This window comes from Salmo trutta, chromosome 19 (assembly GCF_901001165.1).
Source record: "Salmo trutta chromosome 19, fSalTru1.1, whole genome shotgun sequence".
NCBI lineage: Eukaryota > Metazoa > Chordata > Actinopteri > Salmoniformes > Salmonidae > Salmo > Salmo trutta.
In genome coordinates, this window is record NC_042975.1 from 10,755,236 (window position 1) to 10,769,076 (window position 13,841).

Genomic DNA, 13,841 nt, shown 5'->3' on the forward strand with positions numbered 1-13,841 from the left:
GCTGTTTAATATGACATGTAGTCTATTCAGAGTGTTTATATGCTGTTTAATATGACATGTAGCCTATTCAGAGTATTTATATGCTGTTTAATATGACATGTAGCATATTCAGAGTGTTTATATGCTGTTTAATATGACATGTAGCCTATTCAGAGTGTTTATATGCTGTTTAATATGACATGTATCCTATTCAAAGTGTTTATATGCTGTTTAATATGACATGTAGCCTATTCAGAGTGTTTATATGCTGTTTAATATGACATGTAGCCTATTCAGAGTGTTTATATGCTGTTTAATATGACATGTAGCCTATTCAGAGTGTTTATATGCTGTTTAATATGACATGTAGCATATTCAGAGTGTTTATATGCTGTTTAATATGACATGTAGCCTATTCAGAGTGTTTATATGCTGTTTAATATGACATGTAGCCTATTCAGAGTGTTTATATGCTGTTTAATATAACATGTAGCCTATTTGAAATGATGAGCGCTTCTTACATTCACCTTTTCATGTTTATTAAGAACCTTTTTATTCAAATCAGAAGGTACGGTGGGATTCGAGATGGTCGGTAATCTGTTTGTTAACTTTCCTATCGAAGACCTTAGAGAGGCAGGGTAGGATAGATATAGGTCTAGAGCCGTTTGGGAATAGAGTGTCTCCCCCCTTTGAAGAGGGGGATGACCGCGGCAGCTATCCAATCTTTGGAAATCTCAGACGATACGAAAGAGAGGTTGAACAGGCTAGTAATAGGGGTTGCAACAATGTCGGCAGATAATTTTAGAAAGATGAGGTGCAGATTGTCTAGATGGGGCCCAGATTTTGCAGCTCTTTCAGAACATCAGCTATCTGGATTTGGGTGAAGGAGAAATGAGGGAGGCTTGGGCGAGTTGCTGTGAGGGTTGCAGGGCTGTTGACCGGGGTAGGGGTAGCCAGGTGGAAAGCATGGCCAGCCGTGGAAAAATGCTTTATGAAACTCTCAATTATAGTGGATTTATCAGTGGTGACATTGTTTCCTAGCCTCAGTGCAGTGGGCAGCTGGGAGGAGGTGCTCTTATTCTCCATGGACTTTACAGTCCATGTGTGTGTCATAATGCGTGTGTCACTTAAATATGAGATTAATATTTTTATATGACATGAATAAATACAGGTTATTGACACTTTTCTAGTATTACGTGGAGGACTTTTATTTTTTTTTTAAATCGGAATTCGTGACCCGGAAGTGCTGTTTTAGTGCTGCTGATGAGACGCTGATATTATTCTCTTGACACGTAGCTAAGTTGGCGGAGTCCAGAGTTGAATTGTTCAACGTTGCAGGTAAAACAGTTAGTATTGCTTTATAAAGGCCATTGGACATAAACAAATATATATTGCTTGATTAAGTATTTTATCGAGGCCCACATTCATTTAGTATGTTCAGTTGTGCTATAAACTAGCTAACGTACAAGCCACTCTGACCTAAGTCTAAGCTAGGCAGAAGCCAGCTGGTTAACTTTAAATACATTTGCATACTTAGCTGATAATTAGGTAGCTACCACCGTTTTAGTCTACTAACGAGTTAGCTAGATATCGTTTTAATTTAGCTAACATTGCGCTACATTATTATTGTCTAACGTTAACTGTGACCTGGCTAACGTCGTTAGCAAACTACCTAGCACCTTTTTGTGTTGGTTGGTTAGCTGGTCACTACTTTGGCTAGCAAAATTAGTTAGTTAACTAATGTTACCCAACGATAACTTTACCGTTAGGGACCGAGCCAGGTGCCGAATTGCGTAGTTGAAAAACGAACGTTAGCTAGCTATATTTTCATTGAAATCCTGAATAAAGCTAACGTTAGCTAATTCTGCCTGGGTACTTTTACACAGGCAGCCCAATTCTGATCTTGTTTTCACTAATTGGCGTTTTGCTCAATCAGTTCAGCTCTGAAAAAGATCTGATGTGATTTGTCAAAAGACCTATTGATGTAAAAAAATAAGAATGGTAACTAACGTAAATACAGTATTTGCCAATCTAGCAGCAGTAAAGTAAAGAGTGCAACCACAAACTAAGGCGTTAGTTGCCTGGAAACCAGACATTGAATTATGTTGAATTCTGTCGGGGAGAAATGATCGTTTGAATCAAGAAAGCTGCCTCTCATGACGTCTACAAGTCAGAATGTTGAATAAAATTATATTTTCACGTACTTTACTTGTTGTCCGTAGGAATGTGAATCAATATATCACAGGAAAGTGTAATTACATAAACTTTTCAAAGCCTGGTAGTGTGTTCAGATTTCTACACCTGAAACATGCGGGCAGAACAAAGTAAACTCGTGCACCAGCTAAGCAAGTATGCATGCATCTCACGCATGTATTTTAATCTTGTGCCATGCTTCAGTTGATAGAAACGTAAATGCACTACCAGCGCTTTAAAAAGTTCCTTTAATTATACTTTCCTGTGAATGTTGTCTCACATTCCTACCCCCAAAAGGACCAACCGCACGGACAACCGGTGAAGTTTGTTAAAATATACTTTTATTCAACATTGTGGCTTGTAGATGATGTGAGAGGAAACTTTCCTGATTTAAACATGAATTTCTGCCCGACGTAGAATTCAATGTAATTCAACTTTGGGTTTCCAGGCGAAGGTGTTGTTTGTCAGTATCTTCGCTGCACCTACATTATTAGCTGTTAGCTATCCAGCCAGATAACTATGTAGCAGCTAGCTAGCTATTATCTCAAATGAAAACGGAATGCTTGCAGAGTTTGGTATGATTGCCTAACATCAATGTCACTGTTCAGATGGATTAACGTCTTGAAAGTTAGCGAATGGCGTTCCCCATGATGCTGCGTTTCTAGCTAACGTTTGCCATCTCACTAGGCTAATCTGATTTAGCTAGCTACTTGAAAGGATGAAGGACAGGAATAAGTACAAGACGCACAATAACTTCCCAGATACCTATGCGTCAATAAGCTGTGCTATGCCATCTATTGAATACTGTTGACAGTTTTCTCCTCCAGCCTTACTATTCTTATATGAACCATTTGTTTTTTGCAGACGGTCAGAAATGTCAGGGTCAGGGTTTGACAACCTCAACACAGATTTCTACCAGTCCAGCTACAGTGTAGATGAGCACGGGCAACCTGCTGGATATGGCTACAGTAACACAGAAGATCCCTACAAACAGTAAGTTTTGTCAACCCGTTAACAGTGCATTAATCATGAAGTGCTTTGAGAGGCAAGTTAAGGACCGTATCACTTCCACCTTTTAACACTTTTATTTTACCTTTATTTAACTAGGAAAGTCAGTTAAGAACAAATTCTTATTTTCAATGACGACCTAGGAACAGTGGGTTAACTGCCTTGTTCAGGGGCAGAACAACAGATTTAACCGACATCCTAGACCCACTACAATTTGCATACCATCCCAACAGATCCACGGACGACGCAATCACCATTGCACTTCACACTTCCCTATCCCACCTGCAAAGGAGAAGTACCTTTGTAAGAATGCTGTTCGACTTCAGCTCAGCCTTCAACACCATAGTGCCCTCCAAGCTCATCACTAAGCTCAGGGACCTGGGTCTGAACCCCTCCCTGTGCAACTTGCAGACCTGCCAACATGCCCGCGTTTGGCGTACCAACTACGCAATTCTGTTCATGTACGAGATCCGAGTTAAAAGTACACAGAAATGAATAGGGCCTGATTATTTATACAAATATTTATTTATATAAATAAATATATATTTATTTACAATTGAATGAAAAATAAATCTAATCATTTGTTTTTATGTTTTCAAAATGATTTTGCTTTTAGTGTTGATTTAGGAACTGTGTCTAAAAAGCCAGTACTTGTGAGCTGGCCCTGTTTGAGAGGTGACATGCGTTCCTCTACTATAGAGACTAAACTTGGGGGCATGTGCTAATAAAAACGTTATAGATAATTATCTCCATTCTACACTGAACATGTAATGGTATAAACATAGAATCTGTGCTAATTCCACAAAACATATATTTTACATGTTCTGTACTTATCAGTATGAATATTTTATTTGTTTTGTAAATACCTTTTCAAAGGACTGAACTGAACCAGGTGTGATCCATAATGTTAAAGCACATGAATATCCAATTTCCAGCTCGCGTCTGGTACTCTAAAAAGTTGGACAAGGTTGGCAGGCCTGGACTGCCTGATGGGCCGACCTCAAGTGGTTAAGGTAGGCAACAACACCTCTGCCACGCTGATCCTCAACAGGGGGGCCCCACAGGTGTGCGTGCTCAGCCCTTACTGTTCACCCATAAGTGTGTGGCCACACATGTCTTCAATATAATCAAGTTTGCTGATGACCACACAGTGGTAGGCCTGTTTTACTAAAGCTGAAGAACATGCGCACATCAAGGTGCTGGAGTTGTAGGCAAACTCATGGAAAACAGAAAGGAAAACGCTGCACACTGCTGCTCACGCTCCCAGGTTATGTTTATTTCTAACAACGTTTTGACACTTGGGTCTTCTTCAGGCATATCCCAGGTGGGGGTGGAAGGTCATGTATGTATGTATATGTGGTCAGTGACATCGCTTCCTGAAACGAGGTATTACCAACCACAATGAGACAACCTACAGTGAGGAGGAGAGCACTCTGACAGAAGTGGTACAATGAAAATAACCTCTCCCTCAACTTCAACAAAACAAAGGAGCTAATCGTGGAGAGGGTCAAAAGCTTCAACTTCCTCTGCGTGCATCAAAGCTGGGACCGAGAGACTGATAAACAGCTTCTATCGCCAGGCCATCAGACTGTTAAACAGTCACCACTAGCCGGCCTCAGCCCAGTACCCTGACCTGAACCGTAGTCACTGTTACTAGCCTGCTACCACCCGGTACTCTAACCTGCACCTTAGAGACTGCTACCCTATGTACATAGTCATTGAACACTGGTCACTTTAATAATGTTTACGTACTGTTTTACCCACTTTGTGTATATACTGTATGGGGGAGAGAGAGAAAAATAGATAGCCGTTCAGGAGTCCTATGGCTTGGGGGTAGAAGCGGTTCAGAAGCCACCTGGACCCAGACTTGGCGCTCCGGCACCGCTTGCAGTGCGGCAGCAGAGAGAATAGTCTATGACTAGGGCGGCCGGAGTTTGTGTGTATATTCATACATACATGCATGCATACACACTGTCTTCGGAAAGTATTCAGACCCCTTGACTTTCTCCACGTTTTGTTACGTTAGAGCCTTATTCTAAAATTGATTAAATCATTTTTTCCTCTCAATCTACACACAATACCCCATAATGACAAAGCAAAAACATGTTTTCAGAATATTTTGCTAATTTACAATAACCGTTAAAAGTTTGGACACCTATTCATTCAAGGGTTATTCTTTATTTTTACTCTCTTCCACGTTGTAGAATAATAGTGAAGACATCAAACTATGAAATAACACACATGGAATCATGTAGTAACCCAAAAAGTGTTAAACAAATTCTTCAAAGTACCCACACTTTGCCTTGATGACAACTTTGCACACGCTTGGAATTTTCTCAACCAGCTCCCTGAGGTAGTCACCTGGAATGCATTTCAATTAACAGGTGTGCCCTAAGTTAATTTGTGGATTTTCTTTTCTTAATGCACTTGAGCCAATCAGTTGTGTTGTGACAAGGTAGGGGTCCCCAAGATAGCCCTATTTGGTAAAAGACCAAGTCCATATTATTGCAACACCTCAAATAAGCAAAGAGAAACAACAGTCCATTACTTTAAGACATGGTCAGTCAATGCGGGAAAATTAAGGGCTTTGAAAGTTTCTTCAAGTGCAGTTGCAAAAACCATCAAGCGCTATGATGAAACTGGCTTCATGAGGACCGCCACAGGAAAGGAAGACCCAGAGTTACCTCTGCTGCAGAGGATAAGTTCATTAGAGTTACCAGCCTCATATTGCAGCCCAAATAAATGCTTCAAAGAGTTCAAGTAACAGACACATCTCAACATCAACTGTTCAGAGGAGAATGCGTGAATCAGGCCTTCATGGTCAAATTGCTGCAAAGAAACCTCTACTAAAGGACACCAATAAGAAAAGCCTTGCTTTGGCCAAGAAACACGAGAAATGGACATTAGACCAGTGGAAATCTGTCCTTTGGTCTGTTGAGTCCAAATGTGCTATTTTTGGTTCCAACCGCTGTGTCTTTGTGACGCAGAGCAGGTGAACCAGATGATCAACGCATGTGTGGTTCCCACCGTGAAGCATGGAGGAGATGGTGTGGGGGTGCTCTGCTGGTGACAGTCAGTGATGTATTTAGAATTCAAGGCAGACTTAACCAGCATGGCTACCACAGTATTCTGCAGCGATATCCCATCTGGTTTGCACTTAGTCCCACTGTCATTGGTTGTTCAATAGGACAATGACCCAGGCTGTGTAAGGGCAATTTGACCAAGAAGGAGAGTGATGGAATGCTGCATCAGATGACCTGGCCTCCACAATCACCCAACCTCAACCCAACTGAGATGGTTTGGGATGAGTTGGACCTCAGAGTGAAGGAAAAACAGCCAACAAGTGCTCAGCATATGTGGGAACTCTGTTGGAAAAGCATTCCACGTGAAGCTGGTTGAGAGAATGCAATGTGTGCAAAGCTGTCATCAAGGCAAAGGGTGATTTCTTTGAGGAATCTCAAATATAAAATGGATTTTGATTTGTTTAACGCTTTCTTTTGGTTAGTACATGATTCCGTACGTGTTATTTCATAGTTTGTCTTTATTATACTACAATGTAGAAAATAGTAAAAATAAAGAAAAACCCTTTAACGAGTAGTTGTCCTAACGTTTGACTGGTACTGTATATCTATACACACACACACACACAGTGGCCATGTTATTAGGTACACCACCCTGTTCAAGAAAATGCTTTGCTCCTACAGACCGTGAGTCACGTGGCAGTGGCTTGCTATATAAAGCAGACATCGAGGCATTCAGTTGCTGTTTGATTGAATGTTAGAATGGGCAAAACAAGTGACCTAAGCAACTTTGAGTGTGGTATGATTGTCAGTGCCAGGTGTGACAGTTTCAGTATCTCAGAAACGTCCGGCCTCCTGGGCTTTTCACGTATGACGGTGTCTAGGGTTTACTGAAAATGATGGTGCAAAAAAAAAAAATGTTACTCCTTTGGGCGAAAACAGCTCGTTGATGAGAGGTCGAAGGAGAATGGCAAGAATCATGCAAGCTAACAGGCAGGCCACAAACAGGCAAATAACAACACAGTACAACAGTGTGCAGAACGGCATCTCGGACCGCACAACTTGTCACGACACCGGTTTTCCTTCCTATCAGCTAGAAACAAGAAGCCGCTCCAGTGAGCACATGATCACCAACACTGGACAATTGAATGGAACAACGCCTGGTTCGACGAATCCCGTCATGCTGATGGCTGTTAGGATTTGGCGTAAGAGGCATGAGTCCATGGCCCCATCCTGCCTGGTGTCAGCGGTACAGGCTGGTGGCGGTGGAATGATGGTTTGGGAAATGTTTTCCTGGCACATGTTAGGTCTCTTGATACCAATTGAGCAATGTTCCCATGCCCCAAAGAAATCGGGCTGTTCTGGAAGCAAAGGGGCTTATTTTATTTGACTTTGTGTGTTTTGTATTGCTAGGTATTATTACTACATTGTTGGTGCTAAAAACGCTAGAGTATTGCTGCACCTGAGAACATCTGCAAATCTGTGTATGCAACCAATAAACGTTGATTTGATTAGTCACTTCTCTAACTCACTGTGATCTGAGAATAGCTACACATTAGAAAAGCTTGTCAATCATTTGAGAAATAATGCCGTTTTTCCTCCAATTTCTCGCAAGGGCCAGTTTTGTTAGTTCTCTTCCCATGTTGCTTACTAGCTTGAGACGTGACATGTTTGTGTTTAATAAAGCCATGGAGGGGTTCTGAGAGGTGTTCCTATGTGTCACCCCCAGGGGTCAATATGGTCAGTATGACTACTCCCAGCCAATGGGATACGCAGCCCCAGGGATGATGCAACCTCAGCAGCCCTACACCGGCCAGATCTACCAGCCCACACCGGCCTTCACACCTTCCCCCACACAGTCCATGTACGGCAGCAGCTTTGACGACGAGCCCCCGCTTCTGGAGGGTAAGGATAAACCGGTGGTGAGACTCGACAGGGGAAAGGGGTGATAAAAGAATGCTTTATCCCAAATCAAGCCCTTTCATCCACCTCCCTAGGCACCTTTGTTTATCTGAGAGGATTGGCTAGTTTTAAGCAATATGGCACAAATTCCACTTGATCTATCAGAAGCCAGGTGGAGCTTTTCGATTGGCTCCTATACTCCCACACCTATGCCAGAGCATGGGGGCCAGAGCATGGGAGCTTCATACTTGGGATTGATTGGGGGAATGAAAGACACTGGAATTTCCTCAAGGTGAAAGAGTGGACAGAGGTCGGGGTAGACCGATTATGATTTTTCAACTCTGATTCCGATTATTGGAGTTTAAAGAAGCCAATACCGATTTTAATCGAATTATATTTTATTTATTTATATATTTGTAATAATGACAATTGCAACAATACTGAATGAACACTTTTATTTTAACTTAATATAATAAATAAATAAAACCTATTTAGTCTCAAATAAATAATGAAACATGTTCAATTTGGTTTAAATAATGCAAAAACAAAGTGTTGGAGAAGAAAGTAAAAGTGCAATATGTGCCATGTAAAAAAGCTAACATTTAAATTCCTTGCTCAGAACATGAGAACATCTGAAAGCTGGTGGTTCAATATTCCCAGTTAAGAAGTTTTAGGTTGTAGTTATTATAGGAATTATGACGCGTTGACTATTTCTCTCTATACCATTTGTATTTCATATACCTTTGATGTTCTTATAGGCGCACTAGTATTGCCAGCCTAATCTCGGGAATTGATTGGCTTGAAGTCATAAACAGCGCTGTGCTTCAAGCAATGCTAAGAGCTGCTGGCAAACGCAGGAAAGTTTGAATGAATGCTTACGAGCCTGCTACTGCCTACCACTGCTCAATCAGACTGCTCTATCAAATCATAGAGTTAATTATAATAAACACACAGAAATACGAGCCTTTGGTCATTAGTATGGTCAAATCCGGAAACTATAATTTCGAAAACAAAATGTTTATTCTTTCAGTGAAATACGGTCTAAATATTATTAAGTCTAAATATTTCTGTTACATTGCACAACCTTCAATGTTATGTCATAATTATGTAAAATTCTGGCAAATTAGTTCACAGTTCGCAACGAGCCAGGGAAATTGTTGCATATACCCTGACTCTGCTTGCACTGAACGCAAGAGAAGTGACACAATTTCCCAAGTTAATATTGCCTGCTAACATGAATTTCTTAACTAAACATGCAGGTTTAAAAATATATTATTCTGTGTATTGATTTTAAACAAGGCATTCATGTTCATGGTTAGGTACATTTGTGCAAAGATTGTGCTTTTTTTCGGCAATGCGATTTTGTTAAATCATCACCCGTTTGGTGAAGTTGAAGTAGACTGTGATTCGATGATAAATTAACAGGCACCGCATTGATTATATGCAACGCAGGACAAGCTAGTTAACCTAGTAATATCATCAACCATGTGTAGTTAACTAGTGATTATGTGAAGATTGATTGTTTTTTATAAGATAAGTTTAATGCTAGCTAGCAACTTACCTTGGCTCCTTGCTGCACTCGCGTAACAGGTGGTCAGCCTGCCACGCAGTTTCCTCGTGGAATGCAATGTAATCGGCCATAATTGGCGTCCAAAAAGGCAGACTACCGATGGTTATGAACGTGAAATCGGCCCCTAATGAATCGGCCATTCCGATTTAATCGGTCAACCTCTAGTCAGGGGAGCGCTATGATGGGTTTCAATGTCTTCAAATCAAATGTTATGTCACATGCTTCGTAAACAATCGGTCACTAACGGTGAAATGCTTACTTACTGGCCCTTCCCAACAACGCAGAGAAAAATATACAAATATGTAGGAATAAATACACAGAGTAATGATAACCTGGCTATATACACGGATACCGAGTCGATGTGAAGGGGTATGAGGTAATTGAGGTAGATGGTACATATAGTTAGGGGTAAGTTGACTAGGCAACAGGATAGATAATGAACAGTAGCAGCAGCGTATGTGATGAGTTTGTGCAAAAAGGGTCAATGCAGGTAGTCTGGGTAGCTATTTGGTTAACTATTTAGCCGTCTCATGAGTTAGGGATAGAAGCTGTTCAGGGTCCTGTTGGTTCCAGACTTGGCGCATCGATACTGCTTGCTGTGCAGTAGCAGAGAGAACAGTACATGACTTGGGTGACAGGAGTCTTGGAATATTTTTAGGGCTTTCCTCTGACACCGCTGTATCCATGTTGCATTCCCCCTGAGACGGGAAAGTCTAAGTCAGAGTTGCCCAGTTATCCAGCTGTATGCACTAAATGGGTCTGCAGTCAGGGAGGAGTCTCCAGGGCCGCCCTGCTAGGGAGGAGTCTCCAGGGCCGCCCTGCTAGGGAGGAGTCTCCAGGGCCGCCCTGCTAGGGAGGAGTCTCCAGGGCCGCCCTGCTAGGGAGGAGTCTCCAGGGCCGCCCTGCTAGGGAGGAGTCTCCAGGGCCGCCCTGCTAGGGAGGAGTCTCCAGGGCCGCCCTGCTAGGGAGGAGTCTCCAGGGCCGCCCTGCTAGGGAGCAGTCACCAGGGCCGCCCTGCTAGGGAGGATCTTATTTTGGAGGTAGGCGTACATCTTCCACTCCACTCATCTGATACAGTGGTGTCATAGTGAGACACGTGTTCTCATCATAAATATTTTTTCTTGGCTTGTAATTTCCCTTCAATTTAAAAAGTATATTTCATTCTAGGAGGTATATAGATTTTTTTTCAGACTATTGTATGAATGAGTTGTCCCTTTTCACCCAACCCTTTGTCTTATATCTGAGATTGTTTTAATGTCCTTTCATGGGTATGCCTCATAGAATTGGGCATAAACTTTGACCACATCTGGCAGAAGACCCTGACAGTGCTCCACCCCATGAAGGCAGCAGACGGTAACATTATGAACGAGACTGACCTGGCTGGACCCATGGTGTTCTGTCTGGCCTTCGGAGCTACCTTACTTCTAGTAAGAACTATTCTATTGATGCAGTACAGCACTTGAACACTTACATGGTATCAATATGTATTTGACATTTTACCTTGTGCTATAACATTGTTTGTCCTGGGAAGAGATGACTGTAAAAGCAGATGGCTGATGAGTTGTCTATATGTTCCTGTGTAACTGCTACAGACAGGAAAGATCCAGTTTGGCTATGTGTACGGCATCAGTGCCATCGGCTGCCTGGGGATGTACTGCCTCCTCAACTTAATGAGCATGACCGGCGTGTCGTTTGGCTGTGTCGCCAGCGTACTGGGCTACTGCCTGCTACCCATGATCCTCCTTGCCAGCTTCGGAGTCATCTTGTCTTTACAGTAAGTACAAACATGGGCCTGAGAAGAGGTTAGCTCAATATGGTAAGGTCCTGTGTCACTACAATAGAGCGTACCTGTGTATTGTAAGTGTCAGGTGGTGCACAAAATGTTATAATAAGCCTTTGACTTTTGATGCCCTATTTGTTTATGGAGTATTAAAGTGCAATTATCTTAAATCAAACCAGTGTTTTCCCTATGATATTTTTTTTCTGCAGCGGTAGCATTGGTAGTGGGTGGGGTGGTCCGGGTGCATGCCAACATTTTACTAACTGATCTAACCTTTTTTTTAAATTTTATTTTAACCTTTTTCAGAGGCATGTTTGGAATAATCATCGCAGCCACGATAATTGGCTGGTGCAGTTTCTCTGCTTCCAAGATCTTCATCTCGGCCCTGGCGATGGACGGACAGCAGCTTCTAGTGGCGTACCCCTGTGCCCTCCTCTACGGCGTCTTCGCCCTTATCTCTGTCTTCTAAATGGTGTGTCTGTCTACACCAGGGTTCCCCCAACTCGGTCCTGGGGCTCTAGTGCATAGTTCCTATTTTTGCCCTAGTACTACAGAGATGATTTGAATAACCAACTCTTCAAGCTTTGATTATTTGAGTCAGTTGTGTAGTGCTAAGTCCAAAACAAAAATGTGTACCCAGCTGGGGGGGGACCAGGACAGAGTTGGGGAAATCCTGGTCTAGAACAGTGTTTTCCAACTCCTCTTCTCCTGTACCTTCAACAGTATACATTCTTCCTGTAGCCCTGGACAAGCACACCTGATTCAACTTGTCAACTAATCAAGCCCACATTGAGTTGAATCAGGTCAGTTTGTCTGGGGCTACAACAAATGGAGGACTGGCGTTGGGAAACACTGGTCTACACCCTGCAAACGGACCAACAAACCCAACTAACTTTAGGGCCTGTCAGAGGCCCTTCTGTGCTGCACCCCCATCGCAGTGGTGTGGCCAGCTACCCTGTCTGTTGCATTCCATTTTTACACCCGCCTACAGGGGTCCGCGCAAAAGTATCAATTCCAAACCCCTTTTATTCAAGACTAAGGACCCATCCACCGACCACCACAGAATCTTCTATTTCATGTAAAACTTCTTTATTCTGTATGTTTGTTTCTTAGATTTATTTGAGCCTTGAGGCCTTCAGAAAATGGTTTGCACAAGTATTTACAATTGTATTCAACTGAAGCAGGAGAGTTGAAATAGAGCAGTTAGTTAATTCTGTCTTCTATGTCAACGGCCCTCTCATGCATACATGCACATCTGGGTACTCTGAGGTCAACTTGCAACTCAGAAGAGACATGTCTTACAAAGCTGAAATTGTTTTAAATTGCTGAAACACCAAAGCTCTGTGCCCTTCCCCGCTATATTTCCCAGCCCTCTCAGGTTGGCCCCAGCACATGGCCTAACAGAGAGCCTCCTTAGCTAACTGCATGTGGTCATGGGTGTGTTAGTTATGCAGCTTGTGTGATTGTAAACTTTGGTCAGTCAGTGCCTGCGTAATAACAGCTGCACACATGCAGACTCACAGAATTTATGTCAACAACAAAAAAGAATAGAGATGTTGGTTTTTCATTTTCTCTATTGACCAGTGGGAATCAGCTAATGTGCGCCTCATGACCTAGTTTTTGTTCATATTTACCGGCACGTTTATTTTTATTGTAAAATGATAGTTTGTTGACCATATTAAAGCTGAAATATGTAACTTTTTGGGCGACCCGACCAAATTCACATAGAAATGTGAGTTATAGCTCTGTCATTCTCATTTAAAAGCAAGTCTAACAAGTGGTAGATGTGTTCTTTGTACTCTATTTCTATGCTTTCCTTAAGTTTAATTTTTGCATATTTTACTTTCGATTTTGTACACCAGCTGAAAATATAATAGTTTGGGTTATGATTATCTACACTATACTTGCTTGTATAACTGAAATTAGGGGAACTATTAGTAACCAGGAAATGGCGGCATGATTTCTGCGTAGTGCATCTTTAACTGCACTGTGTAATGGTATTGTACTACAGGTTGTCAAACCACACACGAAGTAGCTCACAGATCCTGAGTTTTGTCTCCTACACCTTAACTTAAATCATCCTTTTCATGCAGTTTACATTTGATCAGTTTTCTATTGTTTTCAACTTGTAGGTCAGGGCTCTCCCAACCCTGTTCCTAGAGAGCTACCATCCTGTAGGTTTTAACTCCAACCCTGTTCCTGGAGAGCTACCATCCTGTAGGTTTTAACTCCAACCCTGTTCCTGGAGAGCTACCATCCTGTAGGTTTTCACTCCAACCCTGTTCCTGGAGAGCTACCGTGCTGTAGGTTTCCACTTCAACCCTGTTCCTGGAGAGCTACCGTCCTGTAGGTTTTAGCTTCAACCCTGTTCCTGGAGAGCTACCGTCCT

General features: G+C 42.2%; 1 protein-coding gene across 1 annotated transcript; it reads left to right on the forward strand.

The window, feature by feature from the left end:
- Nucleotides 1-1,210: 1,210 nt before the first annotated feature.
- On the forward strand, nucleotides 1,211-13,232 carry LOC115153976 (protein YIPF5). The gene is made up of 6 exons (XM_029699711.1): nucleotides 1,211-1,317; nucleotides 3,037-3,165; nucleotides 7,930-8,105; nucleotides 10,954-11,099; nucleotides 11,265-11,446; nucleotides 11,759-13,232. The coding sequence occupies exons 2-6, from the start codon at nucleotides 3,047-3,049 to the stop codon at nucleotides 11,919-11,921; spliced, it is 786 nt and encodes a 261-aa protein (XP_029555571.1). The 5' UTR covers nucleotides 1,211-1,317; nucleotides 3,037-3,046; the 3' UTR covers nucleotides 11,922-13,232.
- The last annotated feature ends 609 nt before the right edge of the window (nucleotides 13,233-13,841 follow it).

Bases quoted from the DNA above. Each gene is read 5' to 3' on its own strand.
- LOC115153976 (XM_029699711.1), top strand. From the start codon at position 3,047: ATGTCAGGGTCAGGGTTTGACAACCTCAACACAGATTTCTACCAGTCC. The intron at 3,166-7,929 runs GTAAGTTTTGTC...TGTCACCCCCAG, and splicing joins ACAGAAGATCCCTACAAACA to GGGTCAATATGGTCAGTATG. The intron at 8,106-10,953 runs GTAAGGATAAAC...TATGCCTCATAG, and splicing joins CGAGCCCCCGCTTCTGGAGG to AATTGGGCATAAACTTTGAC.